Consider the following 27,497-nt stretch of genomic DNA (forward strand, 5'->3'; position numbering starts at 1 on the left):
GTGACCCATGCCATACTGCATGGGTGGCACACCATACTCTTTTACCATACACAAAGTAGCTACTATCCTGGGTTTGATATAAAGACACTTGGATTTAGCTATTTACCCATGGGCTACAGGTTTACTTAAAAATCTCTGAGAGAATCATCAATTAGTACTCCATTCCCCTCAGCCCATTGTAGAAAAGCCACATGATATGATAAATTAATTTACATAAACTGCTTTGATATCTGTGCATGTTTGAGTTAGACTGAAAACCCTGATTTATACTATAGCATGTAAATATTCAATGGAATGTGGTAACCCTAGATTGGCCCCATGTCATATTAGTTACTGGAGCTAAACTGAAACCTGTATGAAATGGCAACATGCAGAGTCAGTGATTATTAAGTATCACCTTTAGCAAAAAGCCTCATTACAACCTTGCAGCATTAGATAGAAAGCCAATCATTAGGAAGAAGGAAATTTAATGCCAAATAATTTTCTCAAAATTAACATGGGAATCATTAATTTTAAATGTGAGGAGTCAAGGGTATTAAGCATTAAAGTGCATAAAACACAGGAAAAGCTTTGCTAAAAAAATATATATTTTTTTCCAAGTGTAAAATTAACACAACGTCCCAAAAGGATAAAATGTATAAATATTATAAAATTAATAAATTACTACAACCATTTAGCACCATATATGAAGTTAAATTATTAAAGTCAATAATTCCCAATTGCACTGATTATTTTTCGATATCTGGTAATCATTGGGTTATACACCTATAAAAAAAAGAGAAACGAGAATGAGAATTGGTTGGATTTTAAATAGAATAACTTCTATAACACAAATTATAATAAGTAATTATATAGGTACATAAACATAATTGAATGGGAAAGGTATCCCATCACATTGAGCAATGCCAATTTTGGTACCACTTGCTGAATTTAATTTCAAATTATATTCTCATGATTCTTGGATTGCAAGTGAAATACTAGCATTTAAAATAATAATCCAGTAGATTCAATTTTCAAGTCAATGATAGACACCCTCTCTTAACTTCGTCATCTTCTTCCATCTCCTTCATAGTGAAGATGTTGCCAATCCACATCTATCACTTACTGCAATAGTATGAAGGCTAATAACCATGGATCAAGAACTGATATGGTTTCAATATTTACAATTAAGTACATTTCTTTCAAAAGTCATGCAGGGAAATTTTATAAAATCAAATATGTATTATTTAAAATTTATTATTTCAAATAATATATATTTGATTTTATAAAATCAAATAAAAAAAAATAAGGTGGGAAATAAAAGGGTAGGAGAAAGGGAAAACCTAAGAAAATCACATTAAATCAAGGGATAATGCATAGCACACCAAAGTTTGCTGTTCTCTTTTCTTTGAGACCAGAAAAAAGTTAGCTATTGGTGCAGAAGAGGTGGACCAGTGAATAATTAAACTTGGTATTTTTTCATAAAAATGTATTACACTACTATTGGTTTTGATGCATAGGTGACATCATCGGGTATGATAACGTAATACCTGATGACATCACCTATTAATTGAAACCTGTAGTAGTGTAATAAAATTTTGTGAAAAAATACCAAGTTTAATTATTCAGTGATCATGAATTTTCACCAAATAGAGCCTGTAATCATCAATTTCAGAAGAGAAGGATTTAAAAATCATCTCTGACCTAAATGCTGAATCTAATAACTATTTTATATTTCCTTTCCCTCTATCCTGATCAAAGGATTACAGATATAGTACCATAGATTGTACAAAACATGAGACCACTGTCTTTCTTAAAAGACTTTTCAATCCCATGGTAAAAATGGGCCAAAATTACCAATATATATGTAGATAAATATATAATAATTAGAATGGTTACCTCGGCTGCATCTTTAAATGGAGAACAAACCAAGGAAGGGGGAGGTAGGCAGGCAGTAACTGCTTCAAGGGAATTGTCATTCTCATTCCCATCACCTGAGCCTTGTACATATCCATGCTTGGCTTGATAAGCAGCGCCTAAGACAGCTGAGTTAGTCGATTCCTAAAATAATGCAATTATGTCCAAACTCAATCATGAAATACATTAAAACCCCTTATTTGCACTTTTATAGGGATACCAAGAAAAGGTAAAATGCAAATAGTGGGAAAACGAGAATGTTCAATTTTACATGCTTAAATACTGAAATCTTAGTCTATAGTATCATCATCATTACAAATAATTTCAACTGAAATTTCTTCATCACAATAAACATTAAATACCAGCCTTCCTAAAGCAGTTGTAAATTGTACAGTTCTTAACTTGTTTCCAAGCCCATGATATGTAGTGCAAAGCATCCAGTACATTTAATTTGATTGCCTTTACATTCCTAACGCAATTATGCAGGGATATACATTTCTATACAACTGTTCTTCAATAACGTACCTTAAATGAGTGAATTATGCTTAAATCCAGTGTTTGGAGTTCACTATTACAATTTACAGGAAAAAATTGTAACTATATTTCTCAAGTATATGCCATGCGGATGGGATAGACACTGATCATAATAACATAATTTTCATGTTATGTGACCTCATTTTAGTATCTAGAGCATAAAGCTTACCCTAAAATATTATTTGGTTCATTCATGACTTGGAATTGGCTGTATATCTAGTTGGCAATGTTTTTACATATTTGACCTAGGATGCACCAAGGACTCTTTGATTTACCAACCACTAGAGCTGAAGTTTTTCGCTGCCAACTGCATTTGTGATCAATAAAAGACAGTAAATATTTGTTTTCTCAGATTCCTTCCATGATATTTTTACCCTCTGCAAGACATTGTTTTTGCTGGAAGCACATAACCCTGTATTGTCTGGATTGAAAACATCTTTTAGTTTATAACCTTGAAGAAGTTTACTGAATTTTGACACCTTCCACTGAGTTGCTATCTCAATGCCAACACTTCTAGTTTCTAGGGAAGTATTTTACACAGATGACATAGCTTGGGAAGCAAATATATGAATGGTGTAGACTAGGATAGGTTTTTCTCTTATTTCTGCCCTCAGAAAAAATCTAGCACATGAGAGAATGTTACCAGCTGACTGCACTACGAGAAGGGAGGGGGCATGCTTTTCCAGCAACTAGTCTGGTTTTGAGAAATGGACTGGGAATGGAGTGGTAAGCCAGCAGGCAGAGTTGAGGAAGATAAAATATTCCATGTAAAACTGAGAAAAGGCAATGCATGTGACTGTTGTATCTATTAAGTACATCATTCATTAGGCTTTACGTAATCCCTGTGGGATTAGCACTCCTCACCTAATTACTAACAGCTACTTTTATCTCAACTGATCAGCTCACAGTTTACTTCTAAGCTAAGTGGAAAGATGATAGGAAATTATACGGAATGAGCCATAATGAGTTGATATTTTCATATCACATGTAGTAAGCCATTGAGTATTTAGTAAATACATACATTTAGCAACCAAATTATTTGCCTCAGGGGGATGTGGTAGTCCAGTGGATAGAGGACTGGACTACTAACCTCTCTGGGGACGACATTAAAAAACTAAGGGCATCCTCAGCTTCACTCTAGCTGTGTGATTTTTTGGTTACCACGACTTTCTGGGAAAACATTGGTGGTACGCTGAAAGGAACCGGCCCCCCTACCATGATGTTGGAATTTCACATGCCATTGGTCTTATTACTGTGTGAGCTCTACCCTTACCACTTAAACTAACTTGGTTTTATTATTCCCCTTTGGTTTGCCATCAAATGGGTTGCATAAAATTCAATTTATACAATGACCTGAATTGCAAATTTGCCAATTATTGTTGAAACAAAAGAGCGAAACAGTTGCAAAGAGCAGTTTTACAGAAAGATTCCATCATGATGGGTTAACTGAAATTAAAGTGGCAACACATTTTTATTGTAAATTTAGTATTATTCCTTTACCTTGATTTTAAATACAAAATAAACACACGATAATTTCCATTTTGAATATATGAATGTTAAGTGATGTCTTTCGGTCTGCACGCACTCCCTGAAGTCATAACCTGCCTCTGACTCAAGGCGTGTATTGCTAAATTATGGACGAGCATAAGTGGCAGCAGTTGGGGGAAGAATTTAACACACATTCCTTCCTTGCAAAAAACTAGGCATTGGGGACTCTGGATTATAATTTAGGATTCAATGTTTCACTTACATGAAGATTGGGTGCGTTAATTACTTTATTATTAACTTTTATACATTTATATAGATGATGCTAGTGCTGACTACTGTATTTCAGAGACTAATCTTCGAAGTCATGAAATTTGAATATCAATGCTCCTGCAAATTTTTATTTCTCCCTTGGATCCTTCCTTCATTAACATCTTTTTGACGGCTTGAAATTTTGGCTGCAGGCCAACAATTTACAAATCAGATTCTCTTAGTAATCTTGACAATATGATAAATAAAATAAAAAAAGCTTAGGGTATTCAAAGTTTATCACTTGCAATAAATAGAAACTCTCTCTCTTAAATATTATTCGAAGATAATGTGACTTGAAGGGTGTAATGAGATTATATCCCATATGAATAGATTAGGTATAAATGGATGGTGCTGGAGGAGGAACCAGCTGGCATAACTGAGTAAATATTGGGATTGTAGATAAGTAAATTATGCACATGTATTAATGGTAATGGTTACTTAATATCAATAGAATTGAATTTAACATAATTTCTCAAAAGATTTGGATGTGGCTTAGAGCATACTTCTTAACATTTTTACACGCTCCTAGCATTTACAGTGGCCAGTTTCAAATAATAACTTTAAATGTCTATATTTAAACTACCACTTTAAAATCTAATTGATCACAATTTTTAACTTACCTGAACATACACTGGAGCATTGAAAACATCTGCTAGCACTTGCAAAATTGCTGTATTGATTGATGCTCCTCCAGTGGCCAGTACTCTAGTTTCCTTACCTTGAACAAAAAGTAATGAAAATTTAAAATATCTCAGCACCTGAGATTGCAACCAACCAATGATGGCATCTTGAAATTCCTCATCAAGATTAGCACAAAATATATGGCAACCTAACTTTTCAGTCATGTTTCCACGCAAAAGAGTCATAGAAATTTGTGGAAAGCTTTCTATAGATTTCAGATATCCTAAAATGCCAGTTTTCACAGACTTTTTCATCAATTTTCATGAGCAGTCCATTGTTCGCCACAGACGGGTACTACTTCTGTCATCATCATGGACATTTGTGTTCCAACTTAAATGAACAACAACACTGATGCACAACTCTTGTCACTCCACATTTGGTCTGTACAGAACACAAATTTCCAGACAAATGTCAGCGGCTTTGAATTTTTTTATCAGTAAAAACCTTATCACTGAATCGAACTCCCACATCGCATATTATTCATTTTGACTGCCTATTGTAAACAAACAACAAGCATGCCAGGTTCCAACCACTGTAGCTCAAGATGTACTGACCTACTGGGTGAGTCATTAGAGCAACCATTCAGCTTCCTCCACTACATCCCACTACTACTACATGAAAATGGAGGTTACTTTCTGGACAGCCCACATATATTTTGTCCACATGGAAATCGATTAAGGACAGGTTGTATTGAAAAAAGCTCAAGTGGGACAATTCGAAGTTCTTGTTTCAAATGGAGAGGCAGCATATGGGATTATAAGATACATTATGACTAAAGTTAACATTTTCTGAGAAATCACATTGAAATTCCTTCTTACCAATTTTGAAACCCAAATCCTCAGCATGGGCCCGCTTGGCAATGAATTGCCCTTCAATCAGTGCCCTTACTTCAACTTCACTGCTAGTGAACCTTGATAGTTTATCACCTGCTTTGTTAACCCGATAATCACCAATTGCATTAGGCAGTATTTCCTGAGAGTCAAAATACAGACCTGACAAAAAATGCAAATGAGATGGATTAGCACTGGAACATGTAAATTACTCGCAATCACCAAAATACTCTGAGAAAACAGAACATATAGAAATAGAAAGGTTAAAGATGACAAAGTTTGAAAAATGGTACATTATGTCAACTGCTTCACATATTTCAATGCAAATGTTTTGTTTGGAGCAATACATAAATTTATGAGATTTGTTTTGCCTTTGAACTGATTGGATCTTAGTTTCTTTAAAATAAGTAAATATTTCAGTGCTATCTACATGATAACACCATTTCCTCAGAATCAGTACATGAGAGCATACATAAACTCACCCTGAATAAAAATTACCATCACTTTTATCATGGGCTCAGATCTCCACGGTATTTCTTTCCCTACCATTTTATTTTTACATTACTTTTATTCATATTACTAATATTTTATCTCAGGCATGTTTTGCAGAGAAACTTTTACAGCAAAGAACTTAAATATCAATATAAGAAAGCATATTTTTTTCAAACAGGGTGGTCAGCATTTAGATGTTTTCTGATTCCAGGTTTACACGGATAAAAATTCATTATTCAAGGTTATGTGCAACCATTTTTACTACCTCATACCCATGATGCAATCCAAAGAACACTTGTAAATTTACTTCTGCAAATATTTCAGCATTTCCCCCTTTGAGCATACACATTCATTGATATAATATTAATTCATAAAAATAGTTTTATGAATTTGTTGGATCACCTAAATAATAATCCCACTTATGATTAAGAGATTACCTCACCTGGCAGTTCAGATTTATATTTTTATATAAGTTTTTTTTACTATTTTTAAGTGTCTAGATGAGTGCTAACAATGCCCTGACACTTAGGTGACACACTGAAAGCCTCTAGCTAAAAAACATTGATAAATTAGCCATTCATATTAAATTCAAATGAGTTATGATTTCTTCTACGGCTCAACTTCTATTTTCTGCTAAACACAACATAATTTCTTCAAAATGGCAGGTTTTGTTGCTAAAGTTCAGGTTTTCTCCAGGATAATTCCAAGGCTTTTTTCCATACCCAGTTTTCAAGGATGGTAACCCCCTAACCCCAGTTCTAAATCTGTCAATTCTTATCGTGTGTAACCCTAGATCAGACAAAGCAATGTCAAACATATCAATGAGAAGATGAGAGGAAGGTCTTGAACTAATCAAGAAATGACAAAATTCCTCAACATAAAACATTGGCACTCCAAGTACAAGGGTAATTAGAAAAGTTCACAGAATGGAATAGAAATAAACGATTAACCTCAGTGAAACATTCTTATTTTTAAATGCAGTCTCCCTGTATACTAATGCACCAGGTCCAGCGATGTACCAATGTCTTGATCCCATTTCGAAAATTAGATTCCTTCAAGCCTGCTAAATACCTGCTTACTTTAGCTGTTAGTTCTTTGTTGGAAAAGAATCTCCATCCAAGGGAAATTTTGACCTTGGGGATGAGATGGAAATCTGATGGAGCTAAATCAGGTGAATAAGGTTGGTGTGGTAACAATTCGTATGTTAGTTCACATATTTTCGCCACGGCCACGACACGTGTGTGCGTGCATTGACTTTATGGAAGATGACTTTCTTCCTTGCCAAATCTGTCCTTTTTTGTGTATCTTTTGCTGTAGGTGGTCCAGGAAGTTAGCCTAATATTGTCCACCAATTCCTTGACCAGTGGGAAGATGATCTGTCAAAATAATCCCTTATGCATCCTAGAAAACTAAAACCATCACCTTTCCAGCCGATTGAATTGCCTCTGCTTTATTTGGTGGTAGTGAATCAACATGTTTCCACTGCTTTGACTGCTGTTGTCTCTGGGATTTAGTAATTGACCCAAGTTTCATTTGTGGTCATAAACCAGCACAGAAAATCTTGTTGGTTTCACTTGAAACAGGGCAAACATTGCTCAGAAATTTCCATTCTGATGCGTTTGTGATCCTGCGTCAAGAGTCACAGCATCCAACAAGCAGATAATTTCCTCATATTCAATTCCACAGTTAAAATGTGATATACCTGTTCAAATGACATCCATACAGCTTCAGAATTTCTCGCACATTCAGTCGGCGATCCTCCATGACCATTTAATGCACTTTTACAATAATTTCTGGGGTAGTGGCATCTTTTGATCGACAACTATGAGGATCATTATCTAGGCGGTCGTGACCAAACTTAAACCCATTCGTCCACTTGGCAACAGTTGAATTTGAAGGAGCAGAGCCCCCAGAAGGATCAGAAGGTCCACATGAATTTACTCTGCTTTCCTAACTTTTTTTATGAAGTATTTAATTACTGTTTGAATCTAAATTTTTTCCATTTTCACAAATCAGTACAAGGGAAGAACAACAGAGAGGCATCTGCACCACATATCTCTTCCCAGAGCACTGACGCATTACATGCTTACTCATAAAAGATAACCTATTACTACATGGGAAACTCGCTGCGCTTGCACTGATACCTGGTGGTGATTTTAAGAATCTTTCTAACTACCGTTGTATTTAATCTCTCTTCTAACACCATCAAGATATTGGGGCAAATAAGACTGGCAAGAATGATTATTTGATCAAAACTAAGGACATAACATTACAAAAATGAGGCAACTTTCTTCTTTTGATGTGCAGCATGCAAAAAGTATGTGCAGTTAAGTACATCTCCTGCAAGCGACAACTGTGCCCATAAAGGTTGAACTACAGATAAAGAAAGTTTATCCTGAACATATAATAACATCCTGTCAAATTTGCAGCATGTGAATATGACACATCAGGGTGGGGGGGCCAGTTCCTTTCCCTGTGTCGGTTATGGTTTCCCAGGAAGATCTGGAACCCAAAAAATCACATGGCTTGGGTGGAGCTACAGGTGCCCAGAGAAGCTTGCCCGGGAATCAAACCTGGGCTCTCCGGTCAGTAGTCCAATGCTCTACCCCTGGACCACAGCAACCCGCATATATGTACGTAAATATGTATATTTTGCAAAATTCATTCATTGAACTGAAAAATTTGTATTCTTACAATTTTATTTAATGCAGTTAACAGCTGATTTCACCTTAGAGAAGGCAACACCTGTTTTTATCAACGTGGAAACAAATACAGTTTACTATCTTTCACTGCAGTGAAGTTTGAAATATTTTTTCTGTTTGTTGAGCATCAGTCACTTTCACAAGATGACTAAAATATTCATTTTACTGAGATTAAAGTTAAAAAATCTTAGAATTCACCCAGAAACACATACCCATATTTCCAAAGTTTCCCCGAGGTGTATTGTTCAGTAACTCATCAAATATTTCCCATGAGCCATCAGCACTGATGTCCCGTATTCTTTCCCGAGTCAAAGAACCATTTTTAAAGCTGAAAAAGAGATATGGACAGAGGAGAATGAGTTAAACAGGCGGTGAGTGGCACTTAATTTGCAGCAAAAATAAATTATTGAAGAGGCTGCTTAAAATCTTTTAAAGGAAGTAAATAACTCTCCCTCTGAAAATGACAATTTTTACCTTCATGGCAGTATCTCGACAGCAGTAGCATGCATAAGTAGTAGTAGTTTTGAGGGGAGGCGACCGACAGCTAAGGTCATTTGCGCCATAGGGGATGGATAGGAAAGGATGAAGGGTGGAGAGAAACCTGGCGTCGGCATTAGCCTACTCTTTACGAAAGGCGCCAAGGGGTCCACAGTTTAACGTCCCATCCGACGGACGGCGTACTCACTCAAAGTGCCCTCCACAAAGCACCTCAAGTAGGGATATCTCAAATATTCAACACCGCCGGGATTTGAACCCGGCGGTGTTGAATATTTTTCAGAGGTATCTCGATCCCTACTTGAGGTGCTTTGTGGAGGGCACTTTGAGTGAGTACGCCGTCCGTCGGATGGGACGTTAAACTGTGGACCCCTTGGCGCCTTTCGTAAAGAGTAGGCTAATGCCGACGCCGGGTTTCTCTCCACCCTTCATCCTTTCCTATCCATCCCCTATGGCGCAAATGACCTTAGCTGTCGGTCGCCTCCCCTCAAAACTACTACTACTACTACTAGCATGCATAATAAATTGGAAAGTTTTAAAACTGAAATATTATTAAATTCTGAATTACCATAGCAAGGCCATGTAGGCATCTTTATTCACTGGATTGCAGAGAACATGTCCTTCTGTAATGGTCTTTGGTTCAGATAGCCACATAAACACGGTATCACTTGTGCCTAAGCTTACAGCAATGTCACCTTCTTGAAGTCTCATACCTGGTTAAATTTACGAAGCAAGTTGAAGTGAAACAAAAATATAATTACATTAGTGACAACTTCTTCATGCAAGCTGAACTAATCAACAAATAGGTATTTCATGCTCTACCAAACTGTTCACATGCATAAACTTGATAACTGAATTGAGAGAAAGATACAGGACCTAAGAATAAGGAAGATACAGGGTTCGTCCGGAAAATAAGTGTACTGATTTTTTCCCGCCGCTCCAGGCGCGCCCAGCACCGCTCTGACGGGCTGCAATTGGAGGGGGTTATGTTGGCAAGCGACGCTGAAAAAGGCAGTCGGCTCTGAGCTGTGGTGTAGTGAGGAGCTCTGTTAACACGAACCTCCACGCTCGACCCACGTCACGGAACGCGATGCCGAAGTTTTTGGAGCAGCGTTATTCCATCAAATTTGCGGTAAAGCTTGGGAAATCGTCTACCGAAACTGTCGGTATGATTAACCAGGCTTACGGGGAGTCAGCCATGTCCAGAAACATGATCTTTCGGTGGCACAAGATGTTCGTGGAGGGCAGAGAAGAGGTCGACGACGAACCACGGCCTGGACGCCCATCAACGACACTCACCGACGAAAATGTGCGAAAAGTTCGCGATGTACTGAACTCTGATCGTCGTCTTAGTGTTCGGATGATAGCAGAGCAGTGTAATGCTCGACAGGCTTCGAAAACGAGTCGCCCGCGTCCGGCCAGCGATCAAAAACATCTGGCGGCTGCATCACGACAATGCGCCGTCTCACACCGCGCTTGTCGTGTCGGACTTCTTGGCCAAGCACGGCGTGGCAACGCTGCCGTACCCGCCCTACAGCCCGGACTTGACACCACCGGACTTCTTTCTGTTCCCGAAGATAAAGAGGAGTTTGAAAGGAACGCGATACGGGACTTTGGACGCCGTCAAAGAGACCGTGACGACGTGTCTTCGAGAGGTTCCCGATGATGCCTTCGCGGGAGCGTTCCAGGAATGGGAACGCCGCTGGAACAAGTGTATCGACTCACAAGGGTCCTATTTTGAGGAATATTAGCTTAAGATATGTAAAAGTGTAATAAATTTTTTTTCCTGAGCTCAGTACACTTATTTTCCGGACGAACCCTGTACATCAAGAAGACATTACAACTATGGAACGGGTGGAATAAGTAACTCTATGTAATACACTTGGTCATCTGTGAATCTATTTCCAGATAGCTAAGTCAAAAGCTAACATGCATTCACAAATGATTCATCTGGAATCTTAAGATATGCCAAGCAGAGTAAACAAAAAAATTGATCACAAATATTTAAATGCTTAGGATATTAATATGTGATTTTCAGTTACTGTGCAACGCTGTGATTAATCAGGTACAAAGGGATTTCATAGCATTAAGTTTTGAGATGGCAAACATTTTTTCCACTTCATACCCACTAATGATGCTGGATTATCCCCAGTAAATGCAATCACTCTGCACTCTGGGCTAAAACCAAAACGCTCCACAAAATAAGGTGAAATTGGTCCAAGATTTGCAAAGGAATGCGTTGTTGCACCAAGTTTACCCCGCAGCATAGGAGCGCACAACTGTTGAGAGTGACGAGAAAAAAACATGGATTTAATTGTCAGGCATTGACAATAATTGCACATAATTACATGTACCAGCACTGAAGAATTACCACATTCAACTCATCCCTAAACTTTCAAATTACCTATTCATTTACTAATATATTCATGTGCATGAATAAGATTCTGTTCAAGAAATAATGATCCCTCATCCTCCAAATTCCGATGGTCCCCCTGAAGGTATTCACCACTGAATGCAATGTGCTTGTCTCACCTTTTATTCCAGGGTCTAAAGAAATGCTGGAAGCCATTTTGTTCTTCTTCCTTCAAAATCATCTTAACAGCCTTTATTACTGCTTATGATGATGAAAAATGCTTTTCACCAAGGTGCTTTTTCACATATCAAACAGGAAAACATCATATGGGTATAGGTCTGGACTATACAGAGGATGAGGAATGCACTTCACATTGATTGAGAGTGAAGATTATGAATGGCACCCAATTAAATTTTCAATATTTCTGATAATGCTCTACATATTATTTATTGATATTCTCTTTCAAGGGCAGCAGTGGTGTTAATGTTTACTTTCATAAGAGTGGTGACTGACACTCCAGATACAGCTTCCTTTGAAATTGTCTAATTGCTATAAATATTTTAAACCATGATCAAACTGAACTATAGGGAAGAGTAGATTCACTACACACCTCCTGCACCATTACATACCTAACACATAAAAATTTCAACACAGGAGTATTGCTAGCTGCATGTTACGTCCTCATTACCACAGGCAAAATGAATATCCTTCAACTTGCTACAGCTGATGCAATACTGGAGTCAAATCTTGAAACTTGTGCCACACATACATTACACAAGAAGCTAACAATATGACATAAATTAAATTTTTACCCAATGAATTGTGTGAATAAAAATGCATGATCAACAATTATTGAACAACCTGTGTTAATAGATATTTTTTTAAGTATTGGACTCATTAAACCAAATATTTATGAAACATTAATGAATAAAGGGATATTATAACAGAAGCCAAATTTATATTTCATACATAATCAGTCTAAAATATCAAGGTTGATTTGATAGATAAATATAGGGCAACTGTTGGTAATCAATAATGCAGCACATGAAATTCACAAATTCAGAATAGGAGGGTCAGTTAAGTTTACGTGTGCAACCCATAGTTTATCAGGTATACATAGTTGCAACGTGACTGGGGTTGTTCAGAGACATCTCCAAGGTTTGAACAACTCAGACCCTCTGATAAGCAGCTGAATGTTCTATCCTTTAAGATGCCAAACCAATACCATTTATAACTTGATAATTAAAAATTATAATTCCTAATAAGAAACAATTATTACACAAGGTACCTACCTCCAAGCAATCATCAGACCAATCCTTAGACTCAATATTCAAGAGATTCATGCCAGATCCATCTGCCCAGTCAATGGGTGCATAGTCACCAAGGAATAATGAGCAAGCAAAACTGCTTATGAGAGATATTCTCTGAAAATGGAAGAAATATCGAATAGAAAGAAGATACATACATCAAATGATCATTTTCATTAGTACAGAAAATCGAAACCATATTCATTACACTAATGGCAGAGATTTAAACAAAAATTAACTTGACCACCAACAAGGTTCTCAAAAAATGTGAACATAGTCTTTTAATAATAAGTGATTCAAGGCAAAGCAATAAAATTTGAATGAATGTTATTACAATCTGTCAATGCAGAGCCTGAAGTTGACAAGAATATGGAACCAATTTGGTAGCTTGGTTTTTATTTGATAGGCAAGTTGGTTCACTATCATCAACTTTTAAAACATTTTAAGGCCATCATATACATGTAAAAGACTAGGGCATGCACATCAGGGTTTCAATTCTTTCTGTTAACCAATAGACAAACATTGTAGAATAGGTTTTACCAACGCCATGTGTTCAAACATACATCTAGGTTGTCATAATACCGACTTTGAATTCAACACTGGAACTTACACTGATTTCAGATCATGGGCTTTGTCAAAGAAAGATGCTGTACACAGAATAAAATGGATGACTACCTTTTATTTCAATGGAACTCACTTCAGTGGCAGCATATGCCTGGGATTTGGTTTCTGCAATTTTGGCAATCTGGGCAGCAGTGAAGCGTTCATATGCTCGAGAGCCAGTCACCTGAGCCATTCCAACCGAGCCACCTCCACCCACACTCCCTGATTCTAATCGGCGACACTGAGCGGTGGTGGAGGAGTCCATCCAGACTGGAGAATTGGGGACTGATAGGATGGAGGGGAGGCCCAGCTGCTCGTGGAGGAACCTGCTCGGATTGAGGGAGGCCAAGGCAGCCTTCCCACCACGGCCCCAGTACACCGACCCATGTTGCTTAAGTGAGAGAAAGCATTAAGATTCCACTTTTAAATGCCAGATGTAAACTAATTAGATATTGATGATTAATTCTAGCAATAATAATAATTTTGTTTGATTCAAAGACATATTACCTATGTACAGGACAGGTCGAAATAAGTTCATGCAAAATGCAGAAACCGGTATCATTGCAGAAATGCAATTAAGAATGTACAAGAAAGATAATTTCAAAAATTCTTGGGCAGATTAAATATTATAGACAGATTTCATGAATGTTAGCACATACTATTAATATCCTTGATTCATTTGGGCAGTTTATAGAACACGTAATATCTTTGATTATTTAGAAATGCTTGCCGAAATATAATTAAACATCTGCGTCCAATGTATTAATTGACTCCGTAAAATAAGGATATTGCTTCAGTTTCATACTTTTAGGCCAAAAAATTATAAGTCACCTGATAATACATTTCTGGTGAAAGATAACAAGACAGAATTATTTAAGTGACGGATTTCACAAATTGTGGAAGCTCAATAATGTATTGATCACCAAAAACCTTTTATTCTCACCCAAGACACCCAACAAAACAACAGATAAATTAAATGAAGTTAGAGTGGTGCCCTCATAACAGAAAAAAATATTCCTAAGAGGTGTGTTCCTCCTTGAACAAAAAGCAGGATTTCATCAGGTAATCTTTCTTACCTGAGCAGAGCCTGACAGAGCTGCAATCTCAGAAAAGTCTACACCACAGACTCGTAGCTTTTCCAGGAGCATATCCAGAGCTTTAACCCACATAATAGTGGGAACAGTAACCTCCTTGCTACCTCTCTTTTGTACAACTCCTCCATGAGTTCTACGGGCAAACAGAATATAAAAATTTAAACATCAGTTGTCGCCGATTCTGCCAAAAAAATGCCTTCATTTACTAGATTTACCAGGCCAAACTGTTCCACTTCTCTGTGACATCTTTCCATTCTATATTAATTAGAGAAAATTTGATGGCATTCACATACAAGCTGAATGAGTGACTATGTAAACCAGTGAATGTTAAAAATTCAAATAAAACAATTCTAATGGATGACTCATATGATATAAAATTTTCTGGAGAATAGAAAATTACAATAGGAAAAGTTGGAGCTAAATGCTCACTATTCAATTATATTAGATTTATTTACAATTTTTAAGGTCATAACTTTAGCATGATTATATGAGAAATAATATAAACAGTTTTTAAAATGGTATAATTTGTTCTACCCAAGGGCTCATTACAGTACCAAGGTATCACATGCCCAACATTCATCCAAAAGGTTTTTCAGGTCATTAAAACGTTTTTGCAATTTTTGTTTACACATGGTCTGTAATCTGCTTGGAAAAATTACAACTGCCCAAAAATATTTGGGAATTTTGACTTCTACTGAGAAGCACTGCTTGATTTAATCAATCTGGTGGGGTAAATATGGATTAAGTGGAATAGGGAAACTAACAATACTTAATTTACAATTCTAAGCATTACTTTCTGAAGAAATGTTGTGGAAGTTAGCATCAAGGATGCAAGCATAAGGTTTTTGGCTCAGTATCATATTTTAGCCTAGTACAACGTGCGCATTGTAACAGTAACAACTCCGCTAAGAAGGAGGATCTTTTAAGCTAATCTTTTCCCAGCCAGGAAATTTCCTAAGTAATGCATCACTTATATTAATATTTGCGATTAAAATGAACTTAATTTTCAGGCTAGCTACAAGGTTTTCTTCCCACCATCCTCTGAATTAATCTGGCACTGACCATGAAAATGAGATCTTAAGCTTTAATTTACTACTAATTATTTCAGCTGTCATTTCATGCTGTTTTATGTCATTTCTTCATTAGGTTAATTTAATGGGAGGGTTAAACAATTTTACTGGCACATGTCGGCAAATGCTAAAACAAAGTATTTTTTTGATGACTTCATTGGCTCTCTAAAGATAACGGAAAATTAAATTATTTATGCACCATGAGAGCCAATACAAAAACTATTTAAGGGCTAAGTAATATAGAATTCTCGGGGGGATACCAATTGAAAACACTTTCACACTAGATTAATATCTCGGCTAAATGGCATTGATACATTTTACATCTTGAAATCTCTTGCTAGTCAGAACTTAAGCACTTAACACATACCGTGCAATTTTCACCCTTCCAAACGAATTTTTATTAAACATTGATGAACACACACAATACGTACCTGAATTCTGGCAAATCCGAATCGAACTGAACGTGTGTTTCATGTATAATTTGGAGTTCATCGTTGAGAACCACCGCTTTAAGCTATAAATTGAATTTTTACACAATTATTGCATATTAATTAGCCTGAATATTGGATATAACACTAGAACAATGATGAACATCAAATCGTATATTACTGAAATTATAGGGCGAACATCTTAGATCAGAGTAATTTAAAGATTCGTTTAATGTTTGAAAACTCTCACTACAATTGTAAAAATTGTGGTAACTACCTGTTGAGTGCTAAAATCCAAGCCCAAATATGTTGAACTCATTTGAGATTCACTAACATAAAATTTTAATTCAAAACTCTGAAATTCCGCTTGCGGGTCAGATGAATTTATATTTCTTCTTCCACAACAGCCATCTAAATCAGTCAGCTAGAACGCTTTGACCGCTAACTCCAGTAGAAGTACGTTCCAAGCGCACATAACGTGAATATTGATTACATTTGTTTCAATACTGAGATAAGTCTATAAAAGGCTCCAATACTCCCACTCCTCCAGAGATAACCCTGCCCTTCGAATTTTTCGTTATCGTTTTGTTTTTTCAAACATCTTTTTTTCGCTTTGGGCGCTCAGAGAAAACCCGCCAAGTATCTTCTTGGCAAAGTGAAGTTGTTAAGGTTTTGTAGTCATTAGTTGAGAAACAACTAATGTTCATTGCACTTGCTAGTATTGAGTGACTCGGTTTATATTTACCCATCAACAGTGGAGCCAACAGCATCAGCAGCAGTACTTCATGCACCTTATTGTTCCACTACAGAGCATGGACTTACGGCATGGCCTTCGTAGTAGGTTTGGATATATTTTCTACTTATTGAGCGATCAAATCTTTTAAACTACTTATGGATATCGGTAAAGCCACAAATAATCACAATATGATTCCTCTTTCCTAATCAGTATGATGCCCACGGCAGTGAGTTAGCACGGATGCAGCAGCATTCAATAAAGAATTCGCGAGGTGGTTCGAATAACCGTCATTGTTAAGTCACTAAAAGTTCGTAAATCATGACTTCATGGGCGACATTTTTTCTAAAATACTTTTTCTGCAGCAAGCAGTAATGTTTTAGTAGTTAGATAAATAATGTATTAGATGTATGTTTCAGATAAATTTGCGTTTACTGATGGACGCGAATTAACGTAAAAATGAAGTTATCTATTTTATTCTTAGGCATAGTTCTGGTAATTTAGGCGAACATAGTAAAAAATCAACGAAATGTTGCTGATCACAATGTTTTGGAGAATCGTGGATTATGTTAATTGCCACTAAAAAGTTAAATGTTTGAAAAATATAGATGTGCCGGGCTTCTTTTATTAAAATACTAATGCCAGATCCCAGTTTACACGTTGATTATCAATTAAGAAAATGTATAATTGAACAAATCATAGCGTCCCATGTGCAATGCACATGACTATTTAAGAAAATTCCTTGGGACATGCTCCCTTCCTGCAGCTTATTGTTCCGATGCAGAGCATGTACTTCAGGCATGGTCTTGGTGCTAGGTTGAAAAGACACAAGTAATCACAATGTGATTCGTCTTACCTGATCAGTAATTGGCAAAAAGTAATTATTTGGGGTTACCAGCTGATGGACTTTAGGCATGGTCTTGGTGCTAGGTTGAAAAGGCACAAGTAATCACAATGTGATTCGTCTTACCTAATCAGTAATTGGCAGAAAGTAATTATTTGGGGTTACCAGCTGATATTTCCAATAGTGTCATTTTTATTCAAACCCAAGATATCTGGGATTTCTAGAATTTTACGATCTTCGTATTTTTATGCAGTTATTTGCTCATTTTATGAAAAGTGATAGACCTTCGCCTTGACCACTGATTTTTTAATCTTCGGATGTACGTATCTATCGATGACTTCATCATCAGTATTTATCTCCAAAATTGGTTGTCTGCAGCCTTCCGTTCTTCAAGTTTAAAATTTTTTTCAGATGCATTTATCAAAATCCATACTCTAATAAGCTTACTTACTCAGTGCTTTACGTACTTAACATAATTGACATTTCAAACAAAAATTTGGTTTGCTGCAGTCCTTTGCTCTTACCTTCTTAGTGCTAATTAATTCACCGTAATATCCCTCATCGCTTGGCCTACGAGTAATTTGGCCCTCGGTCTTCCTTGAGGGGCATTTCCTTTTATTGAGTTAATAAACAAGCACATTATATCGTCAGGTGTACCCAATTCAAATGGTTCTTTACTGTGCATCGTATTTCCCTCTCTTCAACTTTCTCGTGTATTTTCCCATTCCTCATTTTGTACGATAATTAGATCTTTGGCTCCCACCGTCTCCGTCAGGTTTCGAGGGCATTGCCGTGGCCAGGGAAATCATCATATGTAAAGCTATGAATGTACTGTTTAGTGTTATTGATACGCCGAAGTCCAGGAAAGGGTCATGTTGCTGGTTAGATTTTCAGGTTGCATTACCTATCTCTGTTTGGATTGCACATTGAATAGTCTCCTATTGTTTTGCTCAGCCCATAGGGTGAACCTGTTCTATTTCATCTTCCTTCGCCCACCTCCCGTCTTCTTCAATTCCACTTCATTTTAATCGCTTGTCAATCCCATAGAATTTGTAGTGTGTCATTAAGTTTTGATGACAATGCTGAATCGACAATTCAGGATAAGAAAGTTACTTTGATAGGAAATTGCACGAAAATAATTGATAAATCATGTAATTCATTCAGAGAGTATTCGTTGTTTGTCATGTTTCTGAGTATAGTAATGCTACATATAGGAAAAACCAGAGGAATAAATGTTGACGCACTGACTATTATGATATCAATCAAGGCAAAATATCCGCTGACTGTCAATTTGTAAAAGATAGTACGGAACCCTCGAAAAATAAATACGTCTTCTTTTTCTTTCGACATTTTACGACTCTTTACGCTACGTTCGTCAAGTATTTTGCTAATGCAGCTATACAGTAGACGTAATAGTTTTTTTGTAAAAATATGGCTCTCCAAATACATCTAAAAATGTTTGATTCACACCGGTTAGTTTGCGACATTCTAACAAATTATAGGGTGAACTCGAGACTACGTTACAATCCAGAGGAACCGTAGGGTAAAAGTTTTGTATGAAGGAATTTTTCGGTGCGATTAAGATATTCGATGTGATAAAAATTATTTTTGAAGTAAAACCCACTTTAATACTTAAATATTCATTTATTTTTCCAGAAAATCTTCTATCGACATGTCATTAACGTCATTTTCATTATATTGGAGAAAATAAGATTAAAATTGTTACATGATGGACGTTTGAGGCGTAGATAGGTTTAAAATCTAAAGAAATGGGATTTTAAAGGAATAAATCATATTTATAATAAAAAACAATTTCTTGATTGACAGAGTTCGTTTCTCTCCATATTTCTACCAACATTTACGCTTTATTGGGGATGTAACATTAACATATAAAGTTGTAAAAAAACTGATCTCTTTCCCCTTGACAAACGCAATTTTAATTTTTATGTGCCATTACTCAGCTCACCTACTTTCAAACAGAATCAAAGGAAATTAAATCCTGGTTCTACACTTCGACGTATATCATAACATATTTACGTCCAAGTCGAACACACGACGCAGAACAAATTGGATTTTCAGTCGTGGTAGAAGGCCTGAAGTATTCAAAACTTTTTCTGAGGAAAGTAGATCTCCTTGCGTGCAAAGTGAGAACTGATGGAAGCTTTCATTGTCCACGCGTAATTGATAGGATTACTTAATATACGTTTATGAACATCAGAGAGTCGTTCTGACATAATGGAGCCGATTTCTCTAACTGCATGGGGGAGACAGACTGTACTATGGTTGCTCAATTTCATTTTATTGTTTTCACTTTAAGCTGGGTTATTACGCAGCAAAATGTCATCTTTTTTATACTGCAGAAACAGGAGCGTAAAAATGTACCGCAACAGGCTCCTCTGGTGAAAATAAAGATAAGGATACCGGAAAAATTTACTTTGAAAGAAGGATGCAAGAAAATATAAGAGAAATCATGTGCTTGCTTTTCATTCGTTTTTCGTCAAGTTCATGAAGACCTTACGTTATGCTGAAAAACCATTAGAGAAAAATTTACATAGTGACTTTATTGGCGTAAAAGAGGACGAAAAAAATTTCGTTAATTTGAACCAAAAATGGCTGAGAAAAACTAAAAAAATGTTGTTTCATCTAGACAGTCGTTTTTATCTTTCGATATGCTTCTCACAATCATTCATGACGTTAACGCTCTATTCGTGAAGTCAATAACAGAAAAATTTCACCAATATGCATTTTTAGTGTAAAATCTGTGGCAGCAGAGATGAAGTCGTTATTCTGTAAGAATTCACTAAAATACTTGAATATTCATCTATTTTCCGGAAAATCTTCTTTTTGCAACATGTTTCTGACGACATTTACGTGAAATTGTGTGAAATATAGAGTAAAAGTGACTTCCGGCGGAGAAAAATGTTAACGGCCTGAAGAAATAGGAATTTTAAAAGGAGGAATGACAATGATATTTCAAAAATGCATTGTTTCATTCATAGAAGTCCTTTGAAAAATGCACTTTTGTATTACGTTCCTTTGCAGAGAATTGAAATTTCTGCTATAAAAAGTTTTAATTATATTGTTCTCTTTGATTGGCTATTCTATGAATGTCCTTCAATGAACTTTCTTATCTCAGAGATGAGGATTCAAATCTCATAATAATTGGCTAATTCTAATTTGTCGTTAGGCATTGCTATTTTTCAAAGCCTGGAAGTTGTATTTGATGGTTTCTAATGCGAGAAATGAATTTTCATAATAATCGACAGCCCTAAATATTTCGTCACCTAGGTCCTTCGACAACCAGACGTTCTTATTACTGTTTATGACTCTGTTCTCGATATCCCAGAAGTCAGGTTCTTATATTTTAATAACATACTACCTTGAACAAAAAGTTCCCGGAATAACCACCGTGTGGCACTCCCATCGTTCCGATTTGAGTTCTGTTTTTTTTGTTAAATTGGTACATCTGTTGTTGATATTCCCTTTAAATCTTAGTGTCATAACTTGACATTTGCAAAAGTTACGTAGCCAAGAGTACATCTATCTCTGTGTGTGTTGGCGATTTTTTACAATTGCAGAAATGGATTTAAATTTGCAACAACGAACTTGTATTAAATTTTGCGTAAAAAACGGATTTAGTGGCGCACGGACGTTGGAAATGTTGGAAAAGTGTTTCGGCAACGATTCTCTAAAAAAAACGGTCGTTTACCAGTGGCACGAGCGGTTCAGAAGTGGTCGTGAGTCAATCGAAGATGATGAACGCAGTGGCAGACCATCGACATCGAAAGTCGGTGAAAAAATCGATAAAGTAAAAGAAATGTTGGTCAATAACCGCAAACTAACCATCAGAGAAATAGCGGAGGACTTGAACATTGCCTATGGATCCGCCCAAGACATTGTGGTTAATGATTTGGGTTTCCGTCGTGTAGCAGCAAAGTTGGTGCCAAAAGACCTCAATTTCATGCAAAAAAGAGACCGTGTTGACGTCGCAAAAGACATGATTTGCGAGGCTGAATCCGATCCCACATTCATCAAAAGGATCATTACTGGAGACGAGACGTGGGTTTATGAGTACGACACGCAATCCAGACATCAGGCAAGTGAATGGCGTTCACCAAATGAGCCGAGGCCAAAAAAACCACGTCGTTTTCAGTCAAAAAAGAAGGCAATGCTGACGGTTTTCATGGATTACAACGGTGTAGTGCATCATGAATTTTTGCCAGAAGGCCAGACAGTAAACAAAGAGTATTATTTGGGCGTTATGAGACGTTTGCGTGAAGCAATTCGCCGAAAGAGACCAGAAATGTGGGCAGAAAACTCGTGGATTTTGCACCATGATAACGCACCGTCGCACAGTGCTATCATTATTCGTAATTTTTTGACGAAAAATGCAACAAATACCATCCAAAAGCCACCGAATTCACCTGATTTGGCTCCCTGTGACTTCTTTCTGTTCAATCGAGTTAAAAAACCATTACGGGGAACGCGTTTTAGCAGCCGAGAGGAAGTAATGGAAAAATCGCAGGAAGCACTGATGGACATACCGAAAACCGACCGTAACTTTTGCAAATGTCAAGTTATGACACTAAGATTTAAAGGGAATATCAACAACAGATGTACCAATTTAACAAAAAAAACAGAACTCAAATCGGAACAATGGGAGCGCCACACGGTGGTTATTCCGGGAACCTTTTGATCAAGGTAGTATTTATATTGTATTTTTAGGATAAGGAGGGTACTATGAGAGACAAGATCAGTTCCAGGGTGACTTAAAGTAAATCTCTCGATTAAAAAACATGCCGAACAAGACGTTTTCAACAAAATAATCTATTTTCTTTGGTTCTTTTGGTTGGTTTCACTGGAATCCTTACGAGGGATGATAAACTGAGCAAATTGTTTTTACATGTCAGCGCATTCTAAACACACACACGCATACATACACACACACATATATACGTGTTTGAATATATGTGTATATGTATATGTGTGTGTGTATATATATTATATATATATATATATATATATATATATATATATATATATATATATATATATATATATATATATATAATAGTAGAACGGATAGATTTAATATGCCGTTTTTTCCTCGAAGCATTAGCGGTCAAAATAGATATGACACCAATCATGTATGAGATCATTGGAATTGGTAGTGAATATATTTGTCGATATCCTGCATGTTATTTTTTTAAATAGACCCACCTTTCAAACAGTTCTACAGCATGCTCTGAATAATCGTAAACTGTTATCGAATTTGTTGAATTTAAGTACTTTATTCCTTGTGATTAATATTTTTCGAGTGCATGATCAAACTAATATTTATGTAGAGGTAACATGATTGGGATTGTTCATGCAAGGCTGGTGACCTAACACCCCCCACCACACGCCCTTGCGACGGCTTGCGGGCTATTGTGTAACACGTTTGAACGATTTCAATAGTGGTGTTTTTACAATTTCAGTATACAGTGCGGTTGACGAAGGGTATAGTAGTTATTTAAATTATCCTACAATGAATCTACTAACATGGTGTAGTATTTCGCACTCGGCTTTGAATCGTGGATTCGTTTCTCACGAGAGCCTGGTGATTATCATTGATTGCGTCAACTCGGCTTGGGCGGAAGAAACCGGATGAAGTCGGTTTAGCCTGCGTAAAGGGATGGTGTATTTTCCGAGTCTTATCTTAGAGGCTTTTGGTTCGAACCTATCTGCTGGCTCGGACTTTGCATTGCAGCTTAATGATTTGAATCGAGACACGAGACATTCCAGCGATGTGCTCTGGCTCTGTCTTCATAGACACCCATTCCATGGTACTACCAGGGCATATTATTACGAATGGGTACTGCCATGATCCATTCGAACCGTGTCGCTCTCCGTATTATTGGGGTACTGCTCAGAGGTCAGCAAGCAGTAGCATAGCCAGTAGGTCAGTCTGGGAGGGACTAAAAAATGATCCAATGGTTAATCAATTAATATGGTTTTCATGCTATAGCATTATTCATGTATCGAAAAATCTGGAGGATCAAAGCTGTGATTCTTCTCTTATGTTTCTTTTCTCCTAGAGCTTCTTGTTCAATTACATGCCCATCGTCTTGCGTCAGGTACTGAGTGTCACAGGTTACACAACCGGAATAGCATAGTAATACGCCAAGTGCCAGCCAAGAGTGTAGCACTGGAGTTAGTTTGGTAATAATTGGCACATTTTTTTATCTACCACAAGCAGATAATCTCAATTTTGCTTCAAAGCATATTCAAATTACACCTTCCATTTGAAGCCAATGACATCACATGGTGTACGGCCAAACGTAAGCAATCATTGGTCTGAATATGAGCCTTCCCTTCAAAGGCGTTAGCAAAGATTGTTTTTTCAAGGGCCTTAAGTTGTCCCATCGTTTTCCTAATTTGCCCCCTCCATCCAGCCACAGTGGGCCAGATAACTCGAATATTTAACGAAAAATATTTGGATCACGACCGCATGATAATTTGATCGTTCGCTAGAAATTGAAAATCATGTGATGGTTTCAAGGCCGCCTAATTGAAAAAAAATACGTGAAAATTTGGACATTAAAATTGATAGGAACAGTAGTTAGCAAAAGTTGTCAAATTCTTAAGTTAATTCTCCAATTTCCTTTTTCTTATCCTAACAGTTTCTCCATACTCTCCACATAGATAATTATGGCAAAAACCAAAAATTGACCTGGGCACAATGGAAATTTCTTGGCAAGTCTAAGTTATGTGTCCACCGTCAGCAGAAACAAGTAGGCGTCATGGCTATTGAAGGGTGGCGACGATTAAGAGTGATGTTTGCTGCAACCCAGGCTTGACACGCTTAGCTTCTCGTAGTTCAGGGTGCACGCGGCGCACCGCGTAAATGACCTGTACCTATTATAAACCTTTGCGGTATAATGAGTGCTCCTCTGAACTCGCTCCCCTTTATCACGCTCATGGCGCCTGTCAATGTAACGCTTCGGTCCATAAGAGAATAATAATACTAATATTAGTTATGAGAATGTGACGTAAGGGATTTTTAAGAAGCTTCCTCTGTCTTTCATTGTGGCAAAAGTCTCCAAAAAATCGAGGGTGTCATCTTAAGACATAGTTAAATCTCAGAAAGACAGATTGGCACAGTTTCATAAATATCTTTTATATCTGATTACGGAATCCAATGGATACCCCTATTACTAAATTTTATTCGAGCAGTATGGAATTGTGTTTAGTATTATTTAATTGTATCTATTTTGGTCAGATTATTTAATTTTCAAGAATAGCTTTGTAGCATTACGCATCATGCCAACTCTGTTCTTCATTTTAGTAAAAAAAATAGTAAGCGTGAAAGAATGTTTGTTTCAGTTGGTACTGGTGACGTCTCCAGTAGTCCCTTGAAGTAGTTGCGTCACTGCTTTTCAAAAGATTGATCTGAGAACATTCTCGTTGGTCCGAAGTAAGCTGCTGTAAAAACGATCTCCTAGGGCTTTTTCTGAGACAGCATTTTTCTGAATCCATTAATTTTTGTTTATTTCACGCTTCAGAATTTGATACCTTGCTGTAATAATTTAAATAAAAGCGTGTATTTTTCAACAAAACATATCGTACATTTCTGACCAGTTGGTGAACATACTTATATACCGATAGCTGAAAAACTTACTGACCCCCTACAGCTTATTGTTTAAAGAGTACCAATATGACAGTCCTCCCGGTCCTACGCAGCCATATAAGTCCTCCCGGTCGTTGAAGCAGTACTATCTGTTTAAAAAATCTCATGGAATTTCACGTGTCATAAGAAATTAAAAAAATACTTTTTACTAACATTATTTATGACTGATCATAAAATGGGTCAAAAATCACAATATATATTAATGTGAAAGGAAAGTTGAACGAATATGTAATCAATTGCAGTTAACTGATGGCGTCAGAGCGTATTTGTTTTAGGAGCATGCAAATTTTAGGCTCCTCTCTTATGCTTCGCATTCGTCCAACTCCCCTTGAGTTGCTTTCCCGTCCATTCCTTCATTTTCCCAAGAGCACTTCCCCTTTGTTTGCCTTTTTATTTCTAGTATTCTTTTAGTTCTGTTGTACTTTTTCAGTGTATCAGGTACGGAAATCAACTCCTTTTTTCATTTAGCACAAACATTTTATTTTACATTTGTAGGAGACTATCCTAATTTTTTATCACTTCTATTCTGTTTAATTGTGCCATTCTCTTTCTGCAACAAATCCCGAAAAAATATCATCTTAATGTGTGTCCACTTTATGCAATAGAGCTTTTCTGCTTCAAAATGCAACGCAAACTACATATATATATTATGATAAATTAATTTTGAGTAGTACATATTGACTATACAAAAAATGCGTCTCTACTATTTCACAATAGTTTATTTTATATTGCTAACATGCGAGCATTCATATTTATACGAGCGATAATTCTGATTTCAGATAAAGGAATAGTTTCACATGCAAAAATGTGTTCCATTTGTTGTGGTTTTTTGCGTGAGTTTTTCGTACCTGATCGCCAAATTCCATTTGAAGACAGAGATGCATTCTCTCAGGAGACTTATAACTGTCGAACCTCATAAAACCTTAATGTGACTATTTACACTTGATATCTGAAGACGTAATCATTTCACGAGGTCGATGGGCCGGAAGAAGGTTGAGGAGGGAGAATTATGAGCAAGATACTTCCTCCCTGACCTACTTCCTGCGGACTTTCGTTTTGAGCTTCCACTTCAAAAAACGAACAGCGTCTAATAAAGGGTTTTTAAGACCGGAAAACTAAGAAAAAATCACCTCCATGCGTGCATGAGTGCCACGGCTATACTTCCTTACTTCAGATAGAGCGATAGTCGTCTTTATTTTGGGGCGAGATTGAGACTATTTCAGTGGGTGTCACCATCGTAGAAACTGGCGCCATCAATGGTCGTCGCGTCCTCCGCTCTAGCAATCCGCTCGCTCCAGCGTGTCAGCTCGAGCGGCGCCTCGCGAGTCAATCCCCACACCATGGCCTCCTGGGTCGTGTTCGGGACGCGAGCTCGACTTTTCCCACGGCCGCCTCAGGTGAGGGGACTGTGCTTTCTCTATCTTACCCACTTCTGACCATCTCTGGGCTACAGTGGTGAGACAATACCCGAGCACATTAGAGGTCCCGTGAGGTATTCGATAACTCTCCGCTAACTGCTACGTGGACCTCGTTTGGACTAATTTACAGCTTAGCGTCGAAACTTCCGCATTTGGCTTGCGAAGCACTATTGGACAATTGTTCAGTTTACGGGATGGCCCTTTGTCGGTTTGCCTGCATACGTGAGATATTTTCAGTTGACATCGCGTTGTTCTTACTTCCTGTCTTCTCTTTTCGTGAAAATGCAGTGATAAATTTTCTTCGTGTTTGAAGTTTACATTTCTTACTTTGTTTTGGAATTTGTCGGCTAAAATAACATTGCTATCATTACTCAGATAACAATTATAACATTAAGGGGTATTTAAATGGTTCAACACCAATTTTTAATTCGCAGCAGAATTTTGTATACGCTTTATTGCAAATCTTGACTTTTGGCTGTTGAGATTATTTCAGTAATGCCAGCGTATTTTAAATTTCTAAATGCTGTTTATTTTTATGTAAAACTTTCGTT

At 37.0% G+C, this 27,497-nt stretch overlaps 1 protein-coding gene across 1 annotated transcript; it reads right to left on the minus strand.

The window, feature by feature from the left end:
- Positions 1 to 625: 625 nt before the first annotated feature.
- On the minus strand, positions 626 to 16,789 carry LOC139690403 (xylulose kinase-like). The gene is made up of 12 exons (XM_071587841.1): positions 16,560 to 16,789; positions 16,286 to 16,368; positions 14,767 to 14,917; positions 13,785 to 14,081; positions 13,073 to 13,204; positions 11,553 to 11,706; positions 9,996 to 10,140; positions 9,145 to 9,260; positions 5,727 to 5,900; positions 4,848 to 4,945; positions 1,879 to 2,040; positions 626 to 765 (listed from the first exon to the last, which is right to left on the minus strand). Exons 1-12 carry the CDS (start codon positions 16,599 to 16,601, stop codon positions 706 to 708), a joined length of 1,614 nt encoding a protein of 537 aa, XP_071443942.1. The 5' UTR covers positions 16,602 to 16,789; the 3' UTR covers positions 626 to 705.
- Positions 16,790 to 27,497: the final 10,708 nt, after the last annotated feature.

The sequence above is a fragment of the Hetaerina americana genome, unplaced genomic scaffold, assembly GCF_022747635.1.
Source record: "Hetaerina americana unplaced genomic scaffold, ioHetAmer1.1.p SCAF_3, whole genome shotgun sequence".
Lineage (NCBI taxonomy): Eukaryota > Metazoa > Arthropoda > Insecta > Odonata > Calopterygidae > Hetaerina > Hetaerina americana.